The sequence below is a fragment of the Lepidochelys kempii genome, chromosome 23 (genome assembly GCF_965140265.1).
Source record: "Lepidochelys kempii isolate rLepKem1 chromosome 23, rLepKem1.hap2, whole genome shotgun sequence".
Lineage (NCBI taxonomy): Eukaryota > Metazoa > Chordata > Testudines > Cheloniidae > Lepidochelys > Lepidochelys kempii.
This window is the reverse complement of record NC_133278.1, coordinates 5324403-5336176: the sequence shown is the minus strand read 5'-3', so window position 1 is coordinate 5336176 and position 11774 is coordinate 5324403. Positions and strand designations below refer to the sequence as shown.

At 61.6% G+C, this 11774-nt stretch overlaps 1 protein-coding gene across 1 annotated transcript; it reads left to right on the top strand.

The window, feature by feature from the left end:
• Positions 1 to 205: 205 nt before the first annotated feature.
• Positions 206 to 10833, top strand: DMWD (DM1 locus, WD repeat containing). The gene is made up of 5 exons (XM_073322398.1): positions 206 to 595; positions 3311 to 3493; positions 4390 to 5655; positions 7012 to 7521; positions 9087 to 10833. The coding sequence occupies exons 1-4, from the start codon at positions 206 to 208 to the stop codon at positions 7084 to 7086; spliced, it is 1914 nt and encodes a 637-aa protein (XP_073178499.1). The 3' UTR covers positions 7087 to 7521; positions 9087 to 10833.
• The last annotated feature ends 941 nt before the right edge of the window (positions 10834 to 11774 follow it).

Genomic DNA, 11774 nt, shown 5'->3' with positions numbered 1-11774 from the left:
GGAGGTTGGTGGGGGCGGAGCCTAGGGAGGGTCAGGGCGGGGACGGAGCCGGGTTGGGGGTGGCTAAGGGGCGGAGCCTGAAGGAAGGTCGGTGGGGGTGGAGTCTCGGTAGGGGGCGGGGCTAGGTCGGTAGGGGGCGGGGCCTCGGGAGGTTGCTACGGCCCCGCTTCCGGGGGCGGGGTCAGAGGTGGCTTCCGCAGGGAAGATGGCGGCGGCGGCGGTGGCGGCTCCCGACGGGCCCCCCGCGCTGCTCCCCGAGCTGAAGAGCCAGTTCCGGACCCGCGAAGGCTCCTACCGGCTCCTGGCGCCGCCGGGGCCCGAGCCCCGCAGCCGGGGGGGCCCCGCCGCCGCCGCCGCCGCCGCGCCGCCCCCCGGGGGCCCCTCCCCGCCCGCGCCCCCGCCCGGCCCCGCCGCTCCCGCCGCGCTGCCCCCGGTGCGGCTCTCGCTGGTGCGGCTGCTGCTGCCGCCCGAGGGGCCCGAGCCCGCCGAGCCGGGCGAGCCCGCCGAGCGCAGCCGCCTCTGCTGCAACCTGGGCCGGGAGCTCTACTTCTACTCGGGCTGCGGGCCGGGCCCCGGCGGCCGCGGCAGCAGGCGGGTGAGGGGGGGGGCGCGGTATTAACGGGGGGTTGGGGGGCAGGACGGGAGCACCCCCATGTGCGGGGTACGGGGGTGGGGGCTGGGAAGGGGACGTGGGCGAAGGAGGGGACTGGGGAAGTGGGTGGGGAAGGGGAGGACCCGGGTGAGGGGGCTCTGGGGGGCCCCGGGTTGAGTGGGTAACGGGGTGTGGGGGGGAGCCCTGAGCAGAGGGGGCTGGGAAGCGATCTCTTGAGGGGTGGAAGAAGGGGTCGAGGAGAGGGAGGTAACTGTGGGAGGGGCAGGGGAGTAAGCGGATGCCAAGGGGCCCGGGGGGGGGGGGCGGGAAGCTGGTACAAGGATTGGGGGAGCAATTAGGTCATGGGGTGCAGTCAAGTTGTGGGGGGATCGAGGGGGCCTGAGGCGAGCACGTTGATAATGGGGAGAGAGGGAGGAGTTGGTTTTTAGGGCCGGGGGGGAGCTGGAATCGGCAAATCCCCAGGGAAGGGAGAAGGTTCCCTCCAGAAGCAAGATCTGCAGGGACCCCCAAAGTGAAGAGGGAATCTGGGTGGTTGCAGAGGAAGGGAGAAGGGGAGCCTGAGGCTGGAGGGAAGAGAAACCCCTGAGAAGGAGGAGAGGGATGGAACCAGGAATCCTGAGGGGGGCTGGGGAGTGTGTGGGGGTCCTTCCCCGGGGAGGGGAGGGGGTTAAGCTCCTGCAGGGGAGCGTGTGGGGTTGGATTCCAGACAGAGGGAAGAGCCTCCGCTGAGGGGGTGCTTGGAGGCCCCAGTGTTCGTGCGCTGAGAGGCGTGCAGGCAGTAAGAGTTTAGGAGTGAGTGAGCTGTTTAGCTCCAGTGAAGGCCAAAGGTGGCAGCGACAGGCGTCTGTCCTGTTCACTTTGGGCATCCGCCCTGTGCTGTTGCTTTCAAACAGCTGCACAAACAAGCTACGCAATCAACCCCTGCCGAATTCTGTGCTGGTGCTGGGTGCCGCTTTGCTACTCTGCAGTCCCCCATTTCCACAAGATTTAGCAACAGAGATGTTGCTGCCGTGAGTCTTTCTACTGCCACTTCTCTGACATACACTCCAGTGCAAATATTTGTACAGCAGCAGTTGGGATGTACAACCCTGGGAGGAGGATGCTGACTTTAGATCTCTGAGCTTTTAGTTGACCGTAAGGTTGTTGGAGATGTGAGGGGTCTGGGCCCATTTCCAGAGAGATCTTGGCAGTTGGGGCCAAACTATGGTATCCGTTACTGAGCCTGACCAATCAAAGTATATTTAATGATGCAGCATCCTTGTGTGTGTTTCCAGCGTGTGTTAATGGGCTGTTCCAGCTGCGCACACAGGACCGTGGGTGAGCATGGTGCTTCAGATGGATAAGATGACTGTACACCTGAAATTGGGAGCACTAAGGTTCTCGATCTGTCACTAGGGCAACTAAGGGAGGCTGTGTGGAGACTAACACTTACACGGCTGGCACTCTTCCACATCAGAGCCCTTGCTGTGCCAGTTCTCTCTCGATCCTCCCCGGGGAGGGGCAGGGAAAGCGGAGCCACCGAAAGGGGAAAGTTTTAGCCTTCTTTAAAAGGCTCGTTTGGCATCTTGTGTGGGTTGAAGAGGGTGGCGGGGGGTGTTGTGGAGAAGCCTTCTGGGGGTTAGATGTAATTGGGGGTTCTCTATAGGGGTTGTGTAAGCAGTTAGGAAACTGTTCAAATCTTTACTGCAATGTGATCGCATCACTGGAGATGCACATCGAAATGGTGTGAGAGCAATTGCTGCTTACAGTGAACAGTTGGCTGCTTAAGCCTTAAAATAAGTTTCAGAGTAGCAGCCGTGTTAGTCTGTATCCGCAAAAAGAAAAAGAGGGGACGTGTATTAGTCAGGCACAGCTGGTTGTAATCCCTGTCACAGTCACGTCAAAAATGGTCAGGCTTGGGCAGGAAAGAGGGGTCTAGTGCTTAGAGCAGGAAGGAGCTGAGAATTGGGATTCCTGGGTTCCATCCCCAAGCTCTGGGAGGGGAGAGGGGTCTTGTGGTTAGAGCAGGAAGGGGCTGAGAGTTGGGATTTCTGGGTTCTGTTACTGGCTCTGTCACTTCTTGACACAGAAAAATCACTTCCCTTCTTTGCCTGAATTTCCCCATCTATAAAGTCAGCGGGATGGTACTGTCCCGGGAGGAAGGGGCTGGGCCTCTGTAACCGATGTCTGTCCACACTCTGAGACCCTTGGCAGCAGGGCGCGGCAGGAGGGAGGGGATTCGCTGTCCTGAACAGTTATTGAGTTCAGTTGCTTGCCTTGGGGATCCTACCCTGAACAGGAGCAGCAGCGATAATCCCCTGTTCCTGCCAGCACCTCCCACCATGCCATAAAAACTCCACGGCCCACCTGAGCCACAACAACTTTTTCTGCATATAAAAGGCAGGGACGGCATTAGGGGGTAGCAAACGGGAGCCACGTGAAGCTAAGTTGCTGAGGCTTCAGGTGGCGGGGCTCAGAGCCCGGGGCTTCAGCTTTCTGTCCTGGGACCCAGTGAGTCTAATGCTGGCCCTGCTTGGTGGATCCCTTAAAATCTGCTAGCGGCCCCAGGTGGCCCTGAACCCCTGCTTGAGGGTCCTGGCTCTAGATCCAATCCTGCAAAGTGTGTAGGTTTACGGGGGGGCGGGGGGGGGATGTAACTGACATTTCCTCTTTCAAAGCCAGCGGCTTCTCACCCCTCCTGGTGTTGTTGAATTCCAGTCCCTTGATCTGAACAAGCCCATCGACAAGCGCATCTACAAAGGCACTCAGCCCACCTGCCACGACTTCAACCAGTTCACAGCCACCACTGACAGCATCTCACTGCTGGTGGGCTTCTCTGCTGGCCAGGTTCAGTACCTGGATCTCATCAAGAAGGACACCAGCAAGTTGTTTAATGAGGAGGTGAGATCCCCGCTGCTAACGAGCCTTTTGCTCCCTCCTTAGCCTGGGCAGGATTTCATCCAGCCTCCTGAGCCCTGCTGCCATTATGGGTCTTGTAACTCGCCACCTTCCTGTTCAGAGCCCAGCTGTGCTGGTCCCCAGACTGGCCGCTAGAGAGCAGTGCAAGATTTCCCATGCTCCTGGCATCACTTCACATTTCACAAGCTAAGCAGGGTCAGGCTGGGCCAGAGTTTGCGGGAGGCTCTGTTAGGCAGTTCTCTTCCCTCTGATTGGTTACTGAGCCCTGTGTGTTTCTAGGGGTCACTGGGCGCTCAAGGGGAGCCTGTCATTATAAATCGTCTTCTGAGGTCGTTAACGTTCTGTCCGTTACCTGAAATAACCCCTGTAGCAGCAGCAACCAGAGGGGGACTTCACAGCTGCTCTTGTTTGTGTGGGTGATGTACTTTGCTGTGGGGGTTGTGCCTGACTCTCAGCTAGCAAAACACTCCCCTGCTGCAGCCTGGGCCTGCTAAAGGCTTCCTGCTGTAGCTGGCAAGTTTCTTGTTTAGCTGCAGGGGTTTTCAAACGAGGCTGCGGTTTGCACGGGAAAGGGTTAATGGTGAAGCAGAGGGATGGGAACGGGATACAGGCCCTTCAGCCTGGAGGTTTCTGGTTCAGGTCCAGCCCAGTTTGGGACGCAGTTGCCATCTGTCCCTTGGTCTGTATGCAACGAGTTGGGGAGTTCTCAGTCTAGGGCCCAGCAGGCCACATCACAAGCTACTGTCCCAACCAGCCCCAGTGGACTGGCCAAGGACTGGACAGGCCCCTAACCTGAATTCCCCTCTCCGCCCTGGGGGGCTCCCCCTAGGGAAGGGCACCTCGGTCTGATACCTGCTCTCTGTTTCACATTGCCCCAGCGGCTCATCGACAAGACGAAGGTGACCTACCTGAAGTGGATCCCGGAGACAGAGGGCCTCTTCCTGGCCTCCCACGCCAGTGGGCACCTGTACCTGTACAACATGGAGCACCCGTGCGGCTCCGCCTCACCCCAGTACACCCTCCTCAAGCAGGGCGAGGGCTTCGCCGTCTACGCCTGCAAGAGCAAAAGCGCCCGCAACCCACTGGTGAAGTGGGCGGTGGGCGAGGGGGCCCTCAACGAGTTCGCCTTCTCACCCGACGGCCGCTACCTGGCCTGCGTCAGCCAGGACGGCTGCCTCCGCGTCTTCCACTTCGACTCCATGCTGCTGCAGGGAATGATGAAGAGCTACTTTGGGGGGCTGCTGTGCGTCTGCTGGAGCCCCGACGGGCGCTACATCGTCACTGGCGGCGAAGACGACCTGGTGACCGTCTGGTCCTTTGCCGAGGGCCGGGTCATTGCCAGGGGGCACGGGCACAAGTCCTGGGTCAACGCGGTGGCCTTCGACCCCTACACCAGCAGCGTGGAGGAGGAGGAACCGCCGGAGCTAAGCGGCAGCGACGAGGAGCCCCAGGAGCCGGCCCACTTTGGCCGGGTGCGGACTAGCAGCACCCTGTCCCGCCTCTCCAAGCACAGCACCAAGAGCTCCCCCTCGGTGACCTACCGCTTCGGCTCGGCCGGCCAGGACACTCAGTTCTGCTTGTGGGACCTGACGGAGGACGTGCTGTACCCCCACCCCCCGCTCTCCCGGGCCCGGACTCTCACAAACACCTTCAGCTCTGGCATCCCCTCCTCGGTGAGCGGCGGGAGCAACCTGGCTGGGGAGCCGGGGGTCAGCAGCGGGGGGTCCATCCTGCCCCGCTCGCTCTCGCGCTCCAACAGCCTGCCCCACCCGGCCGTTACCAGCGCCGCCAAGAGCCAGGTGGCGGACAGCGCCGTGCCCTTTAGCATCGGCAAGTTCGCCACGCTCACCCTGCAGGAGCGCCGGGACAAGAATGCCGAGAAGGAGCACAAGCGGTATCACAGCCTGGGCAACATCAGTAAGAGCAACGACAAGATCAGCGGGGCGCCCCGGAGCAAGCTGGACACTGCCAAGGTCTTGGGCACGGCCCTCTGCCCCCGCATCCACGAGGTGCCCCTGCTGGAGCCCCTGGTCTGCAAGAAGATTGCCCACGAGCGGCTGACGGTGCTGCTCTTCCTGGAGGACTGCATCATCACCGCCTGCCAGGAGGGGCTCATCTGCACCTGGGCCAGGCCTGGGAAAGCCGTAAGTACAGCTGCAGGGCTGCCCTGGGAACGGGGAGGCCTGCATGTACTGATCCCAGAGCGGCCAAGGCTTCTGCTTCCCCTCTGGCGCTCGTGGAGCCCTGCAGCCTGTGGGGAATGGTTCCTGGCAGGGGGACCACACAGGGGCAGTGCTCTGAGGAGAGGGGAGGGAAGTGGGAAAGGCTGTTGTACTCAGGGGGGCATTTGGGACAGCAGCTAAGAAATTAGGGAGTGGGGTCTAGTGCAAAGTGGTGTCAGGACCTCTGGGGTCCATTCCTGGCTCTGGGAGGGGAGTGGGGACTGACTATTGGAACAGGCTCTAGCTTCTATTCACTGCCCCAAAACTTTACTGCTGCAGAAGGTCAAGTGCATCGACGTAAACCCTGCAAACGGGCCAGCTCAGCCCCCCAGCTCTAACTCTGCTCTCTGCGAGAGGGCACCACGCCACTCTGCCCTTCCCGACGGTACGCAGTGATGTGGGGACGCTGCACATGGGACAGTAGGAAGCTGTCTGAGCGTGTCCTCACTAGGGGAATAGGGCTGGCTTACGACCACCAGCTACGCCGGGGTTGGACTTGCCTACGCTGCACAGACCACTCCGGATGCTGCTCCCCTGGGCCTTCGTCCGGGGGATTCTGTTGGGCACGTCCCCTGAATGGGGCCCAGCAATCTTCCAGACAGTCTGAGTGAGCAAGTGGATTTTAGAGCTCTTAGAAAAATCAGCTGTTAACAAGAGTCAGCCTTTGCTGTAGGGATGCTGCTGGCCCAGGTGATTCCTGTCTCTGCCGCTGACTCGCTGGTTTGGTTTTCAACCCTGGGGGCAAATCACTTCATCGGCCTCCGGATTGACTCTGTTCTGGAGTGGCAACGCGGCCCTGCCTCAGAAGCATTGCGGGAGGTGTCCAGCAATTGCTGGGTGCCACCTGATTTGTCGAAAGTTACTCCAACAGGGGACCCCAAAAGGCTCAGACACCAGGAGGCTAATGAATGCCCCCTCCCCCCCCCACTGTTGTTTTAAAAAAATCTCCGGAGGTTGAAGCTAATCTCGTGATTTGTGGGGGCAGGTTTCTGAGCACTTGGGGTTAACTTTGCCCTTCCCTGTCTCTGCAGTTGGGGTGGCGTGTCTTCCACCTTCCCCCCCACCCTTTAACTGGTGCCTGGGAGCACAGAGGTGTGAAATCGGGGATACCTACAGTGCCCCCCCCCCCCCCCCCGCTGACACAGCCACCCCCAGCGGTTCTGTGGCAGGAACGCCCAGCTGCTCACACTGACTCATCTTCCAGCTTCCCACCACACACACACTTTGTGCTGCTTGCTCTGAGATGATCCGTGCAATTTGCCTTCTCTTGCTTCTCAGGCTGTCGGGCCTGAGACAAACCATCCTCACTGCCCCCTGCAGCCGATTTCAGGAGCGACCCCGAGACGCGGCTAGTCCAGAACCAGCCCGGTCCCGTGCGCGGCAGAGAAGCAGAGACCAAATGGGGGGGTGCCTTTGGGTACGTCTGGACTGCAGCTGGCAGCGAGCCTCCCAGCCCGGGCTGACGTTCGCGCCCTGGGGAGGTTGCAGCTCTGGCAGAGACTCAGGCCCTCCCGACCTCCTGGCCGGCCCAAACCACCGCTGGAGCCGCAACATCCGCAGTGCTGGGCGTGAGCCACACTAGCTCAAGTCGTGTGGAAGTGAGGCCCTGCTGCATGTTGGCCCTAGAGCAGCGTGTTCCCCTCTGGCCCAGACGGGGCTGGGTCCTGTCACTAGTGTGTGGGGGGGGTGCCCCTTTCCACCCATCTCCATGGTGGTTGTAGCCTGCAGGCAAAGGGTTAACACGCCAGGCTGCTGGCCTGTCACTGACTTTGACGGGAAACAGGACTGGTGAGTGATGCGCTTAAAACCCGGCAGGACCTGCCTCTGCGCCCCGGCTCTGCCTGCTGTCGGTGAGGGCCTGGGGGTTGCGTGATCCCAGGGGCACCTGGCCCCTCAGCTGCCCTTCTTGAAGTTCTTTAACTCACTCCTTGTCGTCCCCCAGCCTGAGCCTTGGGACCCCCGTCGGAGCCAGGCACCCTGTGTCCCGGAGATGGTCGCTGGCTCTGAATCAGGCAGGCGGGGGGGTCGTGTGGACTCTCGTTAGTGCTTGGAATCCCATGGGCTGCAGCTGCTTCTCTGTGGAGCCGCCTGGCCCCTCTGTGCTGCAGGGTCGTTGGCTCCCCAGATCTTGTCCCAATGGGAGCCTGTGGCTAGAAAGCTTTGGGTGCACAGGGCAGCCTGGGGGGCCGAGCCCCGTTAACAGGATGGGGGGTGGGGGAGGGGATGGTGAGCCCTGTCCTGCCGATACAACAAGGGCTTCACAGCTGCCAACTCAGCCCTGATTTCACCCAGATGTCCCAGCGGCTGGCATGTCGACTGCCTCCCCGGTAGAGGTGATTCCAGTGGCTTTGTGGTGTCTGGGACCGGAGTGGGGGCTTGTTCAGCAGAAGAGCTTAGCCTCTGGAAGGCAGTTTCCATCCAGCCCTGCACCGTGTAGTGCCGTGCGCCCCCCCCCCCCCCAAACGTGCTGGGACTCCAGATGGGCTCACGAACAAAGGCAAGCAATGGGATTTGATCCCTGTCACCAGCCCCGACAGCTGCTCCGGGGCTCGGCGAGGGGAGCAGGGGACTCTCTCGATCTCACCTGTCTCCACCAACGGAGGTTCTGCTGCCTGCACAGCCCCCACCGCCTTCAGTGGATACGCCCCTGGGTGGGGGCTCTGGGCTTCGCCGCTGGGTGCCCTTGGGCAAGATATTTCCCCTCCCTGTGCCTCAGTTTCCCCACCTGTGCAGTGGGGCTAATGACACTGACCTCCTTCGTAAAGCACTTTGAGGTGGATTGTTGTGTTTGCGGGGGTGGGCATGTTGTGCCAGGTGCTGTGCAGACCGAGAGCGGGGGGGTGGGGGGTGTGCAGGGGGAGAGACTCCCTGTCCCAAAGAGCTCACGGCTGGAAAAAACGTAGTACCCAGGCAAAGCTCTGCACCTGGCCACTGCCCCCAGGTTAGAGGGTGGGGGGAACAGGAGCAGGTCTGTGATGGGCTGGGCTGGCAGACATTTGCTCTTGTAGGCCAGGAATCAGGTGCAGGGACCGGCCCCTTCTGGCTCCGGCTGCTGCAAAGGGAACCGAAGAGGTGGGGCCCAGATCCTCCAGCGTGGTTTGGTGCCTAGTTTCTGTTGGTTCAGGTGGAGTTTGGTACCTCGATCCCTTTGCCGGGCTGGGCCCTGGTCGGTGCCTGTGTTTCAGGCCCTGGCAACGGGGCATCAGCCTGGGGTCCTGGGACTGGGGAGGTGCAAAGTTTTCTGACTTGTGGGGCCTGGTTTGCCCCGTTGCAGCCTCTTGTCCCTGTCTGTTGTTGTGTGGTGTGTGTATCCCCCACCCCCCGGTTCTAACCATCTCCCCCTTCCCTTTCAGAACCTCCCCTCTCAGAATGGCAGCTCGCCCAGTGGCACTGTGGTATAACCCAGGGACCGCCTGCCCCCCCACTCGGTGCCAGCTTGGCCGCCTGGCACCGCCCAGACTCCGGGCCCTCGTTATTTAACGCTAATTGACGCTGCGTGGACAGACGCTGCCCGTGGTGGTGAGCCACTAACAGAGGTTTAATATATAGATACCCGTCTACAGTGCACAGGCCCCTCTGTCCCTTAACGTATTAATGGCCCCTGTTTAAAGCTTTGTGGAACTTCAGCCCTGGAGTGATGGGAGCAGAGCCGGTCTCCCCAGAGCCCTCATTTTGCACAACTGCCTGGAGCGCTGGAGCTGCGAGCTGCCCAGGGGTGCTGCGGGGGGGGGGGGGCGCTTTCTGCTGCCTCAGTTTCCCCAGAACACACTGGAGTGGCCAGAAGGGCCCCTACAGGTTGGCACTACCTGCACTTCCTCTGCCAAGAGACAACTACCCTGGAGCATACGCAGTCCTGGAGGCAGCCGGAGACCTGGCACCCTGCCCCCACATGGGCACAAGCTACCGCCGGCATCCCCGGCACCACCTGCTGCTGTCCCAGATCCCTTGCAGGCAGGCTGGGCTTCGTCCTGAGCCAGCAGTCGCTCTCATGGTCGAGCTGAGGGGGGGCCTGCCTGTCTCTGTCCTTGCCCTGCAGGGCCTCTGTGCCCGCTGTTACTACTGATCCCTGGCCCCAGAGATGGCAGGGCTGAGTGGAAAGGTGCCCAGAGGGCGGCAGTTTGGCAAATGCCTCCCCCTCCCCTCTGTGGGAGCGACCCCCAAAGAGAAACTCCCAGGCTGCTGTGCCAGTGTCCTGCGTTATACCCGGTCTGGCCATCTGCTCTGTGCCTGGGCAGAGCTGGGAGCTGGCCTCGTCAGACCCCCCACTCCCCAGGGGCAAGGGCACTGCCATGCACCTTGGCTCTCCCCGGCCTCCCTGGAGCTGTGGGTGCTCACGGCACTGCCTGGCTACCGGCCCCTTCTTCCTGCAGCTGGCCACAGCGACTACCCCATCCGCCTCTTAAAGCCTGGGCCGCCAGCTCCAGCTGGGGTTGGACACAGCTGCCCCTGTGCTCCTCTGAGCCCCTCTCCCTGGGAACGGCCACCCTGGCCTCATGTAGAATCACGGGGGGGGATGCTGAGTGGCACTTGGCCCCAGCTGCCTGAGCAACTGCCACTGCCTCCCGCCCTGGGGGAAGGCTGGCAGGACATGCACCTTTCGCTGGTCCGGGCCCGGGGAACTCTCCACCTCTGGAGCAGGCGACCCTGGGTCCCCCTGGGAGCTGACCAGAACACAACGTGCATCCCTCCGGCTTGACTTGTGCTTGTCCCTGCTCGTTCCCCTGCCTGCTGGGATGGGGGAGAGCCCAGCCTTGCTGTACACCCAGCGTGGGCACTGGGAGAGCCCGGTCCGCACAAAGAACAGTATTAGCCTTGGTATCCCCTGCCCCATGGCCACTCACCTGTGCCCTCTAGCCCACTCCCCTGCAAGCAGCCCTCTGGGGCTCTGTGCAGGCACCACGTTGCCCTACTGCTGGCCGAGGGCATCTGCCCACTGGATGCCCCCCAGCAGCCCACACCCCTTGTCCACCCCTGCGTGGGGGGCAGGGCCCGCAGGGATTGGGTACCCCTCTGCTGTCTGTTCCCCTTGTGGCTGAATGTCTAAGTTATGGAGCTGCGGATCTGCAAGTTCTTATTTATACTAAAGAAACAATTTTCACACCCATGCCTCCACTCTGTCTGCGCCTCCAGTTGGGCTCTGCGCTGCCCATGGGGCGATGCCAGCATAGGGCAAAGACAGGGCTGCTCCTGCCAGCCGTAGCATGCGCAGCCCCAGCTCCTCTCTTGGTACCAAGGTGGGGAAGGCCGGTGCCATCTGACCACCTCGCTACTTATAATAATTCACTGTGTGTCTTTATAAGCCAGGTGCCAACCAGGCTCAGGGCCCCTGTGTACCTGGCTCTGCCCAGACACACAGTGACCGATGTCAGGGCCCTGTCATGCCGCGTGCGGCCCAGACACACAGTCACTGAGATTGGGGCCCCTCAGGCCAGGCGCGGCCAGACACGCAGTGACCGAGATCAGGGGGCCGGACGTGGCCCAGACACACAGTGACCAAGATCGGGGTCCCGTCGCACCAGGCGCTGCCCAGCATGAGAGCATCCCAATCCCAGAGCTCCGGCTGAGCAGGGGGCAGGGACTGGCCAGCCCATTGCACTGGGTTAGCTCCAGTTGCTGTGAAGTGGGGGGGCAGGCTGGGGGACAAGATTGGCGCCATTTCTAGCTGGGCAGCCAGCACGGGCATGAACAACTATTGTGCCCATGTGTGAAGTAGTCTGAGGGGGGCGACAGCGGGCTTAGCACCAGCTGAACTTAACTGGCTTTCAACCCCCTGCTGGCTGCAACCTGGCCAGGGCGACGGGGGGAGCTGAGCAGGGATGTGGGGTGGGGGTAGGAATCGAACCTGCCTCTGAGTTCCAGGCCAGGGTCTCCGCTGGGCTTTGGAATCGCAAAATGCATCTATGGGGTTTTTTCAAGTGGTAGGGCAATGCCTAGGGATCTCTGCCCCAGCCACTGAGATGCAGCCACCTCTGGGGTGGAAGACGGCAGCTGCTGTGACAGTCACGAAACAACATGGCCTGCCAGGCCAGGATGGGCAGCGA

Excerpts from the sequence above, each read along its gene's own strand:
- DMWD (XM_073322398.1), top strand. The coding sequence starts at position 206 with ATGGCGGCGGCGGCGGTGGCGGCTCCCGACGGGCCCCCCGCGCTGCTC. Across the intron at positions 3,494-4,389 it reads GCAAGTTGTTTAATGAGGAG|CGGCTCATCGACAAGACGAA; the intron begins GTGAGATCCCCG and ends ACATTGCCCCAG. Across the intron at positions 5,656-7,011 it reads GGGCCAGGCCTGGGAAAGCC|GCTGTCGGGCCTGAGACAAA; the intron begins GTAAGTACAGCT and ends CTTGCTTCTCAG.